Here is an 18,040-nt window from a genome sequence, read left to right on the forward strand (position 1 = left end):
ATGTTAAACAAAACCTACCAGTTCGTGGAGGCAATGACCTTGCCTCCTTCCACACATCTGTGCTAGGTGAGAGGTGGTGTTCAGTCAGTGCTTAATGACTTTAATTGAGGTGATATGTATTTTGTCCTTCTTTTCATGACACTCTGGTAAAGCTTTTATATTTTAAATACTCCTTTGCTTCTTATTCCTTGAATAATCTGTTTCCTAGGATAATCCATCCTTTTATATTGATTAGAGTTTATGAAGAGAAACGGAGAGCTGAATAATCATTTTAGTCAATCATTGCTGTGATGCATTTCAATGATTATAAAGTCACTCTAATTCTTGATTCTTTTTAAAAATATAATTTCAAAATTCACCAAAAACTGGAAATCCATTGTTTCTTTCATATTCAATTTGCTTTGACAGAAATTCTTTACTTAGCTTGTCAATATGGTCTCGAGAGAAGAGATTGACTTCAGGAATGAAATAATGCTCAAGTTGTTCTGTCTTGAGGCACTGAAGAAAGTATGTCACACAGTTATCAAAGCAGAGCTCCAAATCCTTGGAGTGCCACTGACTGTCATCTGGGTCCTGGGTACAGACGTGAAAGAAGGCAGTTTTCACATGATAAGAACAGAACTTATCCAGTTCCTTTCGGTTTCCAAACTTTTTTTTCAGTTGTTCTAAAAGATATTTCATTAGTTTTAAACACTCTTTCCTGTTGAATAAAAAAGAAAACCATTTATTTTTACTTCTTTACAACCTGTTTCATTCCACAAAGAACTTTAGGTATCTTACAGGAAAAACATAAGAGATATAGCAAACAATACAGATATTATAATACATATAGATACAGAAAACAATAAAGATGTTGGGTTGGCCAAAAAGTTCCTTTGGTTTTTAAGTAAAAGACACATTTTTCGTTTTCACCAAGAACTTTATTGAACAATGTATTCACTGTTTTGCTCCACTACCTTCTGCCATTTTTCAGGCAACTTCGTAATTCCATCTTCCCAAAACTTTTTATCTTTTTGAGCAGAGAACTGTTCCAGGTCCCAGAACTGTCACAGTCTTCCAGGGAATCGAAATTTTTTCCATTAAGAGAATTTTGTAAAGACCGAAATAAATGGAAATCCGCAGGTGCAATGTCTGCTGAATACAGCGGATGAATCAGAACTTCCCAGCCAAGCCGTAACAGTTTTCGCCTCAAAGAAATATGAGGTCTTGGGCTTCCCTGGTGGCGCAGTGGTTGAGAGTCCGCCTGCTGATGCAGGGGACACAGGTTCGTGCCCCGGTCCGGGAGGATCCCACGTGCCGCGGAGCAGCTGGGCCCGTGGGCCATGGCCGCTGAGCCTGTGCGTCTGGAGCCTGTGCTCCGCAGCGGGAGAGGCCACAACAGTGAGAGGCCCGCGTACCGCAAAAAAAAAAAAAAAAAAGAAAAATGAGGTCTTGCATTATCCTGATGGAAGATTATGCATTTTCTGTTGACTAATTCTGGACGCTTTTCGTCAGTGCTGCTTTCAGTTGGTGTAATTGGGAGCTGTACTGTTGGAATTGTTTGGTTTTCCAGAAGGAGCTCATAATAGGGGACTCTGTTCCAATCCCACCATATACACAACATCACCTTCTTTGGATGAAGACCAGCCTTTGGTGTGGTTGGTGGTGGTTCACTTTGCTTGCCCCACGATCTCCTCCATTCCACATTATTGTACAGTATCCACTTTTCATCACCCGTCACAAATTTGTTTTAAAAACGGAACGTTTTCGTTACATTTCAATAGAGAATCGCATGCGGAAATATGGTCAAGAAGGTTTTTTCACTTAACTTATGTGGAACCCATAAGTTAAACACCAAAGCAGTGAACATAACCAAGCTGGTGCAAATGATTTTCAATGTTTGATTTGGATATTTTGAGCATGTCGGCTATCTCCTGCGTGGTATAACGTTCATTGTTCTCAATTAATGTCTCGATTTGATCGCTATCAACTTCAACTAGTCTACCCAACTGTGGAGCATTGTCCAGCGAGAAATCTCCAGCATGAAACTTCGCAAACCACTACTGACATGTTCGATCAGTCACAGCACCTTCTCCACACACTGCACAAATCTTTTTTTGCGTTTCACAGTTGCGTTTTTACCTTTCTTGAAATAATAAAGCATGATATGCCAAAAATGTTGCTTTTTTCCTTCCATCTTCAATATTAAAATGGATACACAAAAATTCACCGACTTTGATAAGCTTTCTTTTAAATGCACATTGATATGACAGCTGTCAATACAATCTAACAAAATTGTTTCAAATGATGTTAAAGACAACTAAGTGCTACCAGAGCCATCTTACGGAAAAAACTGAACGAACCTTTTGGCCAACCCAATATATATAAATAATATAATTACAGAGTCATTCTAAAACTTAATTATTTTTTCAAATACATGCTTTAAAGTTTCAAGAACCTATTTTTTCCTTTCCTCTTCCCCGTTCCTGGCTTAAATGTTTTATTCTATCAGGATTAATTCAACTGCATGAAACCGGCAGATATTTATATTATCCAGTTATTTAGTACCTAGAAAAATCTTGTTTTAATTTTTATAAAATGATTTTGTCTTATTTTGGTTTACATTAATCATCCAGTTGTTTAGCAGTTGACAAAATTTAACGTTTATAAAATTACTAAGCCTAATCAACAATATATTTTTCTTAATGCTTGCTTCAAAGCCTGCATATGAAGCCTTAAAGAACTTCCTGTGCCTGCACATTGGGCATTCTTGTTTTAACCTTTTAACTTTTGTGATCCTTATTCCAGACAACTTTAGGAACTCAAATGAATGATTCCTTTTCAAGCTCAGTTCTTTATGGTGCCTATGCTACCAAGAAAAATAATTACCCATCTCTCAGTGTTGTTTCAAATTTACCTGGTCAGTCCCTGGCCTTCAACACAGCCAAACCACCTCAAAGCAAGCACCAGCATCCAATAAGAGTGGTCCTTTGGTCTCCTCCCATTATGCAACATTAATATTCATTACCTTGAAGCAACCAGAACACTAAGACAAATCCAATTGTCACAGCTCGTCATGACTAGTGTTCACACCCTTCGCTCTGTCCTACTTTCATACATCTACATCCATATAATCCAGGCTCAGGACTATGCTCCCCAGCACTGCCTTCTTTTTTTTTTTAATTTTAATTATTTATTTGTTTGGCTGTGCTGGGTCTTAGTTGTGGCACGCACGCGGGATCTTCGTTGCCGCGTGCGGGATCCTTTAGTTGTGGCATGCAGGCTCTTAGTTGTGGCATGCAGGATCTAGTTCCCTGACCAGGGATCAAACCTGGGCCCCCTGTGTTGGCAGCTTAGAGTCTTAACCACTGGACCACCAGGGAAGTCCCATCATTGCCTTCTAACAACACTCTTCCTTAGTCCCTTGGACCTGGCTTCCTTGGTTTCATTCTTACACTCTAATACTCCAGGTCAATCCAGCCATGCACTGCCCCCAGGACTCAAGCCAGCAATGATCATCTTCAGGTTTAAACTATGGAGTCAACAAAGAACTAAGCATTCTATTGATAATCTGTCATTTCACAAAATAAGGAGGTTACCTGCAACATTTCACTCCATCAATTTCACAGCATGTTTTAGATTGTCCGTGATTTTTCAAAATTTCCTTTTCAATGTGAGAGAAGGACAGACGCCATGTTTCTTCTTAATTTCCAAAAGAAAAATAGAAAAGCACTTTACCAAAAACAAACAATATAAACAACACAATATTTAAATGATTTCCATCATTAAAATATCATCCTGAAAAATTTCTAGAGGGAGATAGACCAAAAGAAGTGAACAGATAAATAATGTGATTACATATTAAAACAAGTGATTTGAACAAGCAAACAATGTGCCAAGATAGAAAAAAAACTGGGGGGAGAACTCAGGGCTTAATACATTTAGCCATGGTGAGACGTATTACCTTTCATATATTGCTAAATACAGTCTGTTGACGTTTTGTTTCAATAATAATTTGAATTGATTGATTGAAGTTTTTTGTTTATCCTTTTATACCATCCTTGCAAGTTTGGGTATTCACGTAAAATGAACCAGGGAACGTTTCCTTTTTTTCTATTTTTTGCGAGTTTATGTAAGAATAGAATGATCTCCCCCTTCTCCCCAAGTTTTAACCATGGATAGCTCTTTTAAGCTCTGACCATCCTATCACTATCTTGTTTTAATCAGAAATTGGTTTATAATTTTAAAAATCAATCAATATAATCTGTCACATTAACAGAATAAGGGAAAAACATATGATCAACTCAACAGAAGCAGAAAGTACAGCTAATAAAATTTAACATTCATTCATCATTAAAAGAAAACACCTCTCAGTAAGTTAAATGTGGATGGAAACCTGATCTAATAACAGGTAGATTATAAAAAAAAACCCATAGCAACATGATAATCTAATGTAAAATGTAGAAGTTTTTTCTTTGAAATCAGGAAGGCAGGCTGTGTGCTATCCCTATTTCTGTTCAACATGCATTGGCTACCCTAGCAAGCACAGTAAGAGAAGGAAAAATGAAAGCTATCATTACTGATAGATGATATAACTGTATATGTAGAAAATACAAAAGAAGCTGGGTGACAGGTATGCATGAGTTCAATATATTCTTCAGTCTACTTTTCTATTGGTTTAAAATTTTTCATAATAAAAAGTTACAATTGCCTATGAGTAAATCTAACAAAAGACATATAAACTTTCTGTGGAGAAAATTCAAAAACTTCACTGATGGGCTTCCCTGGTGGTGCAGTGGTTGAGAGTCTGCCTGCCGATGCAGGGGACACGGGTTCATGACCCGGTCCAGGAAGATCCCACATGCTGCGGAGCGGCTGGGCCCGTGAGCCATGGCCGCGGAGACTGCGCGTCCGGAGCCTGTGCTCCACAACGGGAGAGGCCACAACAGTGAGAGGCCCGCGTACCGCAAAAAAAACCCCCACAAAACCCACAAAAAACTTCACTGGAAAGTATTAGAGGAAATCTAAATAAATGGAGATGTGCACCTGCACATGAATTAGAAGACTCATTATTGTAAATATATCAAGTCTCCCCAAATTCATCTATAGAGTCAACGCACTCACAATCAAAACACCAAAAACAATGTTTCTGTAGACCTTGACAAGATGATACCAGCATTTTTATGAAAATAAAAGGGTCAAGAATATCTAAATCACTCTTTAAGAAGGACAAAGTGGGAGAGCAGATATCAAGGCTTATAAAGTCATATTATATATGACAATATGGCATAGCTCAAGGACAGACAAAGATTTTGGGGGGACAGAATAAATAGTATACTAAAGCCTACACGATATACAGACAATAAATATATGGGGAAGGTGGCACAGAGATAGGTGTGCTCATAGCTGCTGTATAAATCCATGTACAACATCCATTTATGCCATTCTGAAAAAGGCAAACTATAGAGATGGTAAACAGGTCAGCGGTTGCCAGAGGTTTGGGATGCAGAGGGTTGAATAAGTGAAGCACAGGGACTTTTTAGGGAAGTGAAACTATTGGTATCATGTAACGGTAGATACACGATGCAATGCATTTGTCAAAACCAACAGAACTTCATGGCACAGAGAGTGAACCTTAACATACACAAACTGTTAAAAAGTCACTTAGAAGGTCAAGGGATCTCAAGAAGTAACGCAGACTGCGAAAAGGGACTCTAACTGTATTACGAATGTATGACACAAACTCCCTGAACGGCATGGGGGCAAAAGGTGTTGACCTAAGTTACTTTGGAAATGGGGTCTGTAAGACTGAAGGCAAAAGGAACTGTACACACGCACTGTGCACACAGGGGAATAGATTTACAATTCCGAACCATCCATACATGTGGATTGGAACTGAACAAGGAACAATGGAGTAGGTGGGTGGCAGATGGTGGGAGCCAGGTTTCTCGCTGTTGGGATGAGAGGTTACAGAGAGCAAGGAGAGAAGGTAGAATGATCCACGTGATAACGGATTACAGTTCGAGACATCAGTGTGAATTCATGTACCACTTAAAACAGATACAGGTGGTGACACACAGAAATACCTACAGAGCTGTGCATATGCTGCGGTTAGTAATCATACATGTAGTTCCTCTGCTACTCCAGCAGAGCACACATAGCACCCAGGTCATGGCTCTAGTACACTCTCCAATAAAAGGATACAGGGTTCCTTGGAGAAATGGCTGATTCTAGGACTGAAGTAAGAAATACACAAGATGAGCCTGGAGCATCTTGTGGTACCAGGAAGTGAGTTAGTGCTGAGAACAAAACAAAACCCACAATTATGGGACGTTTGTCAAAAGGACACAGGAGCCAAATGAAAGAGCTCCTCAAGGCCAAAGCTGGAACAATTTAAGCAACAAAATGAAAGCAGTATTGAATTATAGCCCGAAATACGAGACAAATATCCATGAGTCCATACTGATATGATTTTAGTAAATAAATAAATGGGAGAGAAGAGGGCTTCCCTGGTGGCGCAGTGGTTGAGAGTCCGCCTGCCGATGCAGGGGCATCGTGCCCTGGTCCGGGAGGATCCCACATGCCACGGAGCGGCTGGGCCCGTGAGCCATGGCCGCTGAGCCTGCGCGTCTGGAGCCTGTGCTCCGCAACGGGAGAGGCCACAGCAGTGAGAGGCCCGCGTACCGAAAAAAAAATGGGAGAGAAGAGATAAATCTCCAATGCAGAATATCAAATAATTTGTGTAAATACTCTGCTCTTGAAGAGGTGAGCTTAGGGACTTCCCTGGTGGTACAGTGGTTAAGACTCCACACTCCCAATGCAGGGGGCCTGGGTTTGATCCCTGCTCAGGGAACTAGATCCCACATGCATGCCGCAACTAAGAGTTCGCATGCCGCAACTAAGGAGCACATGAGCCACAACTAAGACCCGGCACAAACGAATAAAAATAAATAATTTAAAAAAAATAAAGAGGTGAGCTTAAGTGTGAGCTGTGCACAGTGACTTCCTTCCAAATAACACAGTATGAAAAGGGGGAAAGAGAGGATATTAACAGTCGAGAAACCTGGCAAACACTCCCTCAGCCAGGTGATCGAGGTCCACACCAGCAGTGCTAAGTCATACTCACGATGTACCCTTGATGTAATAGGATGAGAATGGCATTTCAACTCTGCGGTCCTCCTCCACCAAACTCAGAACTCCAGTCTAACCCACAAGAAAAGCATGAGACACATGCCAAACGAGGGACGTTCCACAGAATATCTGACTGGTACTCCTCAAAACTGTCAAGGTCATCAAATACAAGGCAAGACTGTGAAACTGTCACAGTCAAGAGGAGGCTAAGGAGACGTGACAACTAAATGCAATGTGTTATCCTAGATGGGATCTTGGAACAGAAAAAGGACATTAGGTAAAAATCAAGGAAATCTGAGTAAAGTATGGACTTTAATTAACAAGACTATACCAATATTGGTTCATTAATTATGACAAATGTGTCATATTAATGTAAGATGCTAATAATGGGAAATAGGTATGCGGTATACAGCAACTCTCTATATCATCTTTGTACTTTTTTTGCAAATCTTAAACTATTCTAAAATTAAAAGTTTATTTTAAACAACCATGTTGAAGTATCATTTCTCTCTTTTTGGATTATTGGCAAAAATTCCAAAGGGTTTAATGAGTTCTGTTGTTAAAGCTGAGGGTGAAATGGGAACTCTCATACACTTCTGTGGGAATGCAAATTGGTGAATTCTGCACGGAGGTGATTTTGGCAATACCAGCAAAATTAGATATGGATTTACTATTCCTTGACCAGCTGTGAAAACAGACTATAAAAAGGAATGGGTGCTCAAAAAAAACAAAAACACTAATTCGAAAAGATACATGCACCTCAATGTTCACAGCAGCATTATTCACAATTGCCAAGATACAGAAGCAACCTAAGTGTCCATCAACAGATGAATGGATAAAGAAGACGCGGTATATATATACAGTGCAATACTACTCAGCCATAAAAAAGAACGAAAGTTTGCCATTTGCAGCAACATGGATGGACTTGGAGGGCATTATGCTAAGTGAAATAAGTCAGACAGAGAAAGACTAATACTGTATGACGTAATTTACATGTAGAATCTAAAAAATAAAACAAACTAGTGAAGATAACAAAAAAGAAGACGACTCACAGATAGAGAACAAATGAGTGGTAATCAGTGGGGGGGGAGGGGCAGATACAAACTACTGGATATAAGATAGGCTACAAGGGTGTAGTGTACAACACGGGAAGTACAGCTAATATTTTGTAGTAACTGTAAATGGAAAGTAACCTTTAAAAACAGTATAGAATTTTTTTTAAAAAAGGAACGAGTGCTATCTCTACACAGAGCTATGGAGTGATAACCTAGATATCTTATTAAGTGAAAATAGAAAAGTACTTTTTAAAGAGGGGGTGTTGCATATGAATATATATACATATATATATATATGTATTTACTTGTACTTTTTAAAAATGAAAGGTGAACTGAAAACAATTATAGGGCTTCCAATCAGAGAAGGAGAGAAGAGTGTAGAGGAAACATAAAGGGAAGCTATGTTTCCCTAAGAATACTTTTTTCTGTAGCTTTGACTTTGGAACCATGTGAATGCTTTATAAATTTATGAAACAAAGCTAAATTAAAATTTAATTCCAATACCTAAAATTAGAAACAATAATGAAAACAATGAATTTAAGCATACTGAGTTGGGTAGCTTAACCACCTGGAGGAATTTTTTCAAGTGGGTTTAAACTTAGTATTTTGAAATCCTTCAAAAATATACAGAAAAAGTTGAAAGAATTTTATAGTAAACATTCACATGCCTACCACCTACATTCTACAATTAATGTTTTGCTATACTTGCTTTATCACATATTTATCTATCCATCCATAAATTCTTTTTTTTTAAGAAAACTGTTATTTTGAAACAAGTTGTGGATGGGGACTTCCCCGGTGGTCCAGTGGTTAAGAATCCACCGTCCAATGCAGCGGATGCGGGTTCGATCCCTGGTCGGGGAGTTAAGATCCCACATGCCGCCAGGCAACTAAGCCCACACACCACAACTACTGAGCCCGTGTGCTCTGGAGCCTGCGCACCACAGCCAAAGATCCTGCATGCCACAACAAAGATTCTGTGAAGACCTGACGCAGCCAAATAAATAAATAAATATTTGTTTAAAAAATTTAAAAAATAAAACAAGTTGTGGAACTAAGTAGAATACTTTACCCATAAACACTTCAGCATGAATATTATGAACTGGAGTTCAATATTTATTTGCGTGTGTGATTTTTTAGGTAAGATTTGCAAACAGTGAAATGCACACACCTTAAATGTAGCATTTGATGAGTTTTGACAAATGACTACACCCGTGTCATTTGTTTTTCGTTTTCTTTCATTTATTTATTTGGTTGTGTTGGGTCTTAGTTGTGGCACGTGGGTTCTTTGCTGCCACACATGTGTTCTTTGTTGCCGCGTGCGGGATCTTCCTTGAGGCAAGCAGGATTTTTAGTTGCGGCGTGTGGGATCTTTTTAAACCCCCATCAAAAAGTTATCATCACCCCAGAAAGTTCTCTCCTGTCCCTTCCTAATCAACCCCCAGCACCTCAGGCAACCTCTGCTCTAATTTTTTAAAAAACCATAGATAAATTCTGCTTGTTCTAGAACTTACTATAATTGAGATCATACAGTATGGACCCTTTGTTTCTGTTTTCTTTCACCTGTCTTAATGTTTTTAGTATTCATCCATCCTCTTATCAGTGGTTCATTGTTTTTTGTTGTTGAGTAGTATTCCATTTTACGAATATACTACAGTTTGGTTATCCATTATCTTTTGATGGACTTCTGGGCTATTTCCAGATTTGGGCTAGTACATATATTCTTATATAAATGTGTTATGGATTTAATGCTGGATTAGGGAAGATATATGTTTAACCTTTTAAGAAACTGCCAGACCTTTTCTCAAAGGGATTGTACCGTATTACACTTCCATCAACAGTGTATGAATTATTTTTTTTTAAATAAAGCTTTGCATGTTCATTGATTGGAATGTCAAAATTGAAATTGATGAATAACTTTTTAAAATATTTAAATAAATTTAAAATGCTGGGTAGATAGTTTAGATATCTGGGAATATTGTAGTTTTATTGATTTTTTTTCTATTTTAGCACTTACTGCATCTATGCTTTGACATGAGGTATTGAGAAATATGATGATATGTGTATACAGTCCCTGCCATGCTCATGAAGTATCATTCTGAAAATGAACTTCAATGCAAAGACATACCTTCTAGGTTTATTTTGTGTGTAACGATACTTGTACTTAGTTGACATTCAATCTCCTATGTTAGATAAAGTAAACTATGGATGATTACAAGTTTGAAGGAATCTGTATATTTTTTAGTGTAATAAAAACATATACAGATGAGCAAACAGGTTTAGCAGGGCTCGATAACTAGCCCCAGATCACACAGCTAGTAAGGGAAGAAGCCTCAGGATGCAGATCCAGGGCAGTCTGACTCCAAGGCCAGTACTTGCTTTTCTTTATTAAAAACAAACAAACAAAAACAACATTCAAACATGGGCTAGTAGACATTTTAAAGCTGAGTACTTGACATTACCATTACAATTATGCCCTTTTCAATTCCATCTATCACCAAACTCCCATCTTGTAGCCTGTTTAGCCTAATGGCTCTTGAAATGCCAATAGCACGAGTTGATCTTTCACTGCCCTAGTATGTAACATTAACGACTCTTTTATATGGACGTCTTTTAAGTTAACCTTCATGGTCAAGATACCTTGAAAACCACTTCCTTCCTTTGCATGCTTGGGTACCAGGTAAAATGGCAGTCGTCTTAAACTGTTCCTGACTTTTGCTCCAAGCCAGTTACTGATGGGCAGGCCTTCCATGGTGCTAGCAGGCCAGCTGCTTTTGGATTCCAAAGCCAGGATTATATCGACAGATATTTCTTTAGGTTTTCTAACCAGAAGTGTTACTGCAGGGCTCCCTCTTCTCTTCCTCTCCACCATGACATCTGTATCTGTTTAAACATATTAATAAAGAAGAAAGGGCTTATCAATCCACTTTTCTCTAAAAACACAGGGAAAATAACATAGCTATAATTGGAGATCCATAAGTACTAAGTGTAAGATGAAAATTAGTTCTAAAGAAGAAAATGACCCCACAAGGCAGTGTTTTACTCATTGAGCCAGTATTTATTGATGATACCCATTATGGGGTATATTATCAAGATTCTGTCTGGTATATAAAACGAGTAGCCCCCAAAGACTTTGGGGTTTGGGAGTGCTGTCATTAAATTTTCATTTAAATTTGTGTATGGGGGTTTGGAGGGAAGCCTACATAAGAGGCCAGATGAGCAGCAGGGAGGAGAGGGGTGATTCAGAAGACCTCAGCGGGAATTCCCTGGCGGTCCAGTGGTTAGGACTCCACGCTTTTGCTGCCGAGGGCACAGGTTCAAGCCCTCGTCGGGGAACTAAGAACCTGCAAGCTGTGTGGCACGGCCAAACTGAAAAAAACAAAACAGCAACAGCCCAGCCCGGAGGGTGGAGGCGTGTCATACAGAGAGGCAGTGAGCACCAGGACCCAGGGAGCAAGCACTGCTCACTGCAGCATTATTCACAACAGCCAAGATGCTTGAGACAACCTAGGTGTCCTCTGATGGATGAATGGGTAAAGAGGTTGTGGCATATATAGACAATGGAATATTATTCAGCCTTAACAAGGAAGGAAATCCTGCCATTTGTGACAATATGGATGAACCGGGAGGTCGTTGTGCTAAGCAAAGTGCATGACCTCATTTATATGGAGAAGCTAAGAAAGTCAAACACAGAGAAGCAGACTGTAGAATGGAGGTTACCAGGGGCGGGGAGGTGGGAGAAGTGGGAAGATGTTCATCAAAGAGTACAGAGTTAGGGCTTCCCTGGTGGCGCAGTGGTTGAGAGTCCGCCTGCCAATGCGGGGGACATGGGTTCGTGTCCCCAACTGCTACCACTTCTCCCAGTTCACTCCCTTCAAAGCATGCATTGCAAAAAAAAAAAAAAAAAAAAAAAACCAAAAAAACAAACAAAATGGAGTCAATCAACATTTAGGAAGAATACCAAGAAAATATAGTAGACTAAAATCAAGAGCAAAGAGTTGTTTCTAGGAGGTAGTAGTCAACAGTCTGCTGCAGGGAGATCAAGAAAGATCAGGAGAGGCAATTAGTAGATATGATTAGATCTTTAAGAATCAAAAGTCAAAGATCTTACCTTCAATATTTTTAATTTCTTCCTTAATGATTTTCCTAAACTTGGACAGCATCTTAGAAGCTGATAATATTTCCCCTTCTAAAAACTGACCCAGAGGATTTCCTTTGGGATTTCTTTTGAACTTCACAAAGTAATGAGCACCACTGTTGTAATATTCTTCTAGCTGAATTCGGGGGACCTCCAGTTTGAACATAACGTCAAATTCATTAGGAGCAGAAATCTAAGAAACAGTAAAAATAGCACCAATGTGTTTGCTTGTGAATATTTTCCAACCAACTACAATTTTTTTTCTTAAAATTTCCACTTAAAATCCTACCATGAAAAGCAAGATTTCTAATATTTATACCCTCTGGGAGTGAGACTAGGGGAGCTAGGTGAAGAGTATTGGCTTCAGTTTGTAGGTTCTATACGCATTTTCTTAAAAACAATTAAAAATAATATGCAAGCTTTAAAAATCTGTACCAGTTTTTTCCTGAGATTAAAGCTTGATAAAATTAAAGAAATTTAAGGTGCTACCTTTTAAGTTACAAGCTACACACTGAGCCAGCCCCCTGTCACTGGTCTCAAAAATATGTGTAGTTACCTCCTGGCTAGTTGAGCAAGGGCCCTCTCCTTACAGCTAACAGTCAGCCAAATGAGTATGAGCTCCAAGTCATACACTAACTACATTAATGTCTTTGAACCACAGCATTTTAAGAGCTTCAGGGAATTCCCTGGCGGTCCAGTGGTTAGGACTCCATGCTTTCACTGCCAAGGGCATGGGTTCCATCCCTGGTCAGGGAGCTAAGATCCCACGAGCCGTGCAGCGTGGCCAAAAATAAATAAATAAATAAGAACTTCAAAGAATCTTCTTCATCACCACAATAATAATTACAGCAATTATAATAAATGATTATTTTCCTACATTAAAAATGCACAAGTGTTTTACTCATTAGGAGTATGCTTCAAGTACAGCTATTGGACTGTACTATTCAACACAGTATCTGGTAGCCCTATGTCTTTTTTTTAAAAAATTATTTATTTATTTATTTTTGGCTGCGTTGGGTCTTTGTTGCTGCACGCGGGCTTTCTCTAGTTGCAGTGAGCAGGAGCTACTCTTCGTTGTGGTACGCGGATTTCTCATTGTGGTGGCTTCTCTTGTTGTGGAGCACGGGCTCTAGGCCCGCAGGCTTCAGTAGTTGTGGCTCTCGGGCTCTAGAGCGCAGACTCAGTAGTTGTGGCGCGCGGGTTTAGTTGCTCCGTGGCATGTGGGATCTTCCCAGACCAGGGCTCGAACCCGTGTCCCCTGCATTGCCAGGCGGATTCTTAACCACTGCGCCACCGGAGAAGCCCTGCCCTATGTCTTTTGACCATGTGAACGTGGCTAGTCCAAACTGAGATGTACCGTGCTGTGCAGTGAACCGTGTCCTCTCAAAATTCATATATTGAAGCCCTAACCCCCAACGTAACTGTACCTGGAGACAGGGCTTTTAGGAAATAATGAAGGTTAAATGAGATCATGAGGGTAGGGTCCTAGTTGATAGGACTGGTGGACTTAGATGAAGTGAGATTGGTTGCTATGTCTCTGCACACATGCTCTGAGAAACACAGCGAGGACCCAGGGAGAAGGCGGCTATCTGCAAACCAGGACGACAGCCCTCACCAGAACCTAACCGTTCTGGCACCCTGATCATGGACTTCCAGCCTCCAGAACCATGAGAAAATAAATGTCTGTTGTTTAAGCCACTCAGTCGATGATATTTTACTATGGCAGCCCAAGCTGACTAGGACATACTATGGGGGTGAAACAAACACGTGAAGTGCCATCAGTGGGATGAAGTAAAAGCCTCTGAAAATCCACTTTTCCATAAAAGTAACAAGAACGTGGGCAGAAAAGGTCAAATTCAACTTTTTCAGGTCTTTGTAAATTAACCAAAGGCTTGCAACAATCCAAGGAGGATTTATTCAAGAAAAATGGTCGAGGGCTTCCCTGGTGGCGCAGTGGTTGAGAGTCCACCTGCCGATGCAGCGGACACGGGTTCGTGCCCCAGTCCGGGAAGATCCCACATGCCGCGGAGCGGCTGGGCCCATGAGCCATGGCTGCTGAGCCTGCGCGTCCGGAGCCTGTGCTCCGCAATGGGAGAGGCCACAACAGTGAGAGGCCTGCGTACCGCAAAAAAAAAAAAAAAAAAGGTTGAATCCCAGTAAGGACAGTGAGCCTTGAGGGCACCCTAAATTGCCCTTTTCCCATCCCCAGCAGCATTCCCACTCCTGCCCAGAAACCCTCCACCAAGAGCAGCCAGAACTCCGACTTCTAATACCATAGGTTAGGTTTGCCTGTTTGGGAACATCATATAAACTGAATCATATAGTAGGTACCCTTTATACCTGACTTCTTTCATTTAACGCTGTGAGATTCATCTATATCGTTCTGTCTATAGTGGTAGTTTGTTCTTTTTCATTCTGTGTAGTATTCCACTGAATTAATGGAATATACCAAAATAGATTTACTTATTCTGTTGTTGAGTATTTGGGTTGTTTCCAGTTTTTAACTACTACAGATAGTTCTGAGTTTAACTGTTACAAAGTTGTTCTGAGCATTCTTACATATGCCTTTGGGCGGCCATGAGCACCCGTTGCTATTGTATATGTGCCCAGGAGTGGGGCTGTTGGACCACAGGACAGGCAAATCTTGAACTTTAGAAAAAAATGTCAGTTTTCAAGAGGTAGTAACAATTTATCCTCCCAGCATTAATGCAAGGGAGTTTCAGTTGCTCCACATCTCCTCCAAACTTGGAATTGTCAAGTCTTTCAAAATTTTAGCTCAAGAAACAAAAATCAGTCCATGTGGACAAGGGGAAGAGTGACATGAAATGAAGTTGAAGCGGAGGCCGGGGCTCAGATTCTGCGAGGACCTGTAGATCCTGGAAAGGAGTTCAGATTTTATTCCATCATGTTCATTGAGAAGCCAGGTTTTAGCTTTGTATTTTTAAAAATTTACTCTGGCCTCTGTGGAGATATTATAAGAAGGCAAATAAGGAGATTGGAAAGGCAAAATTCAGGTGAAAGATGATGGTGGCTTAGAGGGAGGCGGGGGTGAGCTGCTGGGGATGGACAAAAAGAACATTATAAACTGGAAATCCCACGGGGAATTTCTACAAGAAAACTTCCAGATTTTCACCTAGAATTTGATAATATTACAATAAAATACATGAATGGAAATGCGTCAATATGAATCCAAGTAAAAGAGTTAATGAGAAGTGTCTTTTGTCGATCCCTTTACCAATTATAAAGTTTGGAATCCAACTTTGAAATTTAAGTGTATGCATAACAGAAGAAAATACACCAAAATAACGGTGAATAAAACAAACAGGAATAATACTGTTCTTCTGTATGCTTTTCTGAAATTTCCAGGGACATCAACACGGAACAGGGGCAAATACGGGAGAGGCTGAGGAAAGAGGTATGGAGCAGGGGTACTGTTGTGCTGTGGGAACCTACTGAGAGCAGGCAGTGGGTCAACTCTACAATGAACACGTATATACCTTTTATAACCAGTTTTTTAAAAGCAATACATGTTTTAGATAAAACAAATTTCACTGAATTTCCTTCCATCAGCTTGATTTTCAAAAGGAGAGGGGTACTGCTATATTTAAAGTGGATAACCAACAAGGACCTACTGTATAGCACAGGGAACTCTGCTCAATATAAAGTAACAACCTAAACAGGAAAAGAATTTGAAAAAGAATAGATACATGTATATGTATAACTGAATCACTTTTCTGTACTCCCGAAACTAACACAACATTGTTAATCAACTATACTCCAAAACGAAATAAAAAGTTTTAAAAAATAAATAAATAAAAAGGAGAGTGGTTCTGATGGGAGACCGTTCTCTGTCTTTTCGTTCTCTAGTTCTAACTAATAACTTTCTCTTCCCTTTGGACCCTCCACATAATAGAACTGATCGACATTTATGTAGTAAGAATCATGCTCCAGGCAGATTAGTCTGATGCAAGTTTTGCTCACTTGGCTTTCAAGAAGCTTTAGATGGAATTATATGAGTGGTCTTCAGTGCTAAAAGAGTTTTAAGATCCAAAGACCGATACATACACCACCTTTCTGCGCTAAACAAGTATCACTGAGTCCATAGCAATAAAATGAGCAGCCGTATAAGGGTTCAAAGTTGTGCAAAACGTTCTGTGACAATGGAGCTTGCAATCTATATGGGAAGCCGAAACAAAACAGCTATGTCACAGACCACAAAAGAACACGAGTCTGAGTTACTTCCGAAGGGAAGTGAGGGGCGCGTAGGAGGTGGATATGAGCCGCGGGAACTGCAGCGGAGGCGCGGCGCAGCTCACCTTCACGCGCTCGTAGTAGCTCCCGGTGCGCAGCAGCGCGACGCCTTTGAACTCGGACTCACAGCTCTGCAGTCTCCGCAGCAGGTGGTCCGTAAGCCTGTTCACTACCTCCGCCGCCTCAGAGATTTCCTGGCGGCTCAGCCTCAACTTGTCCAATACCGCCCGGGGCTTCCAGGCGCCGGGCGCCTCCTTCCCGCGCCCGAGACTGGAGACTGGGACCAGCGGGCCGGGGACCTCCGTGGGCCCGGGCTGAGGTCTCCGCTCCCGAGCGGAGTGCGCGGTGCCCTCGCGGCGAGATGCACGCCTGGGAAGGGGCGGCCCCGGGGCCGCGGGAGGCATCACCCCTTCGGTCCGAGCAGGCGGACCTTCCACCCGGTCCTCGGCGCGGGCGGCCCGCGCGCGTACCGCCCGCGCGCGTACCTGCCGCTTCTCCTGGGGTTCCGGGCCGCTCTTCTCCCTCCGGGATCCCGACGGCCTGGCGGGGCCGCACCTCCGCGCGCTGGGCCGGGCGGCCTCAGGGACGGCCGGGGACTCTCTAGGCTCGGTCGGGGCGCCCTTCACACGCGGCGCCGAGACCCTGGGGGCGGCGGCTTCCGCCTCCGAAGCTGCTCCCGTCGCCTTTCTGCGCCGCGGGGCCATTGCTGGCGCTCTCGTCTCCCCAGAGGGAGAAGACTCGGCTTCGGAAAAAGGCCTTGGGAGGAGGAGCCAGCAGTGGCGATTGGAAGTGAAACTTCAACATCTGGCGGGAACTCACCAAATGCTTCGCGGAAGAAGAGCCCAGAGCCAGGTGGCCACGGGGAGCCACGCCCCCGCCGCGGAGGGGCGGGCCCACGGCGCTCCCGCAGTCGCCCACTTTCTCGCCTTCGCGTGGAGCGGTACCGGCGGCTTGAGAACCGCAAAAACCCAACCCAGGGCAGCGCACAACACCTTCGCGAGCTTTGAAAGCCAGACGCATTTGCCGGCGTAGCGCCTACAAAATTTGGGGGAAACTATAACACCTTCTCGCACATTGAAGTTGACAGAGAAACTTTTTCAGTGTAAGTTTAAATAAAGCATTTTTTTTTATTAAAGGGAAATAGAAAATAAAATTTTTACTAGATGGAATGAGATGTGGATTGACTATAATTGGAATAAATATTTCATATTATTTGATTTTGTAAAAGCACGCACAATCTTAAACTGTGAAGTTCCTATTGGTGAGTTTTAGCCACTGGTTCTCAAAAGCCCATCAAAAAATGGCACGTGCATTTTAAATAATCCATACTGCTTTGGCGTTGTGATTCAAGAGTATCTTAATACAGGCTTTCAAGTATCGCTGTCTAAAGCCAAATCGTTTACAGAAATACGTATTTGACAGGAAGCCCCTAGGTTTAACGTGCCTGGTAGTTTTCTTTTTAACCATCCTAACCATTTTTAAGTGT

The 18,040-nt window shown here is 41.4% G+C and overlaps 1 protein-coding gene across 1 annotated transcript; it reads right to left on the bottom strand.

Annotated features, from left to right (window-relative positions):
* Positions 1–348: 348 nt before the first annotated feature.
* On the bottom strand, positions 349–17,258 carry CGAS (cyclic GMP-AMP synthase; the record flags this gene model as incomplete). The annotated part of the gene is made up of 5 exons (XM_082668909.1): positions 349–700; positions 3,579–3,681; positions 10,806–11,048; positions 12,277–12,496; positions 16,620–17,258. 5 exons carry the CDS (start codon positions 17,256–17,258, stop codon positions 349–351), a joined length of 1,557 nt encoding a protein of 518 aa, XP_082525035.1.
* Positions 17,259–18,040: the final 782 nt, after the last annotated feature.

This window comes from Grampus griseus (genome assembly GCF_964374135.1).
Source record: "Grampus griseus genome assembly, chromosome: 13".
Classification (NCBI taxonomy): Eukaryota; Metazoa; Chordata; class Mammalia; order Artiodactyla; family Delphinidae; genus Grampus; species Grampus griseus.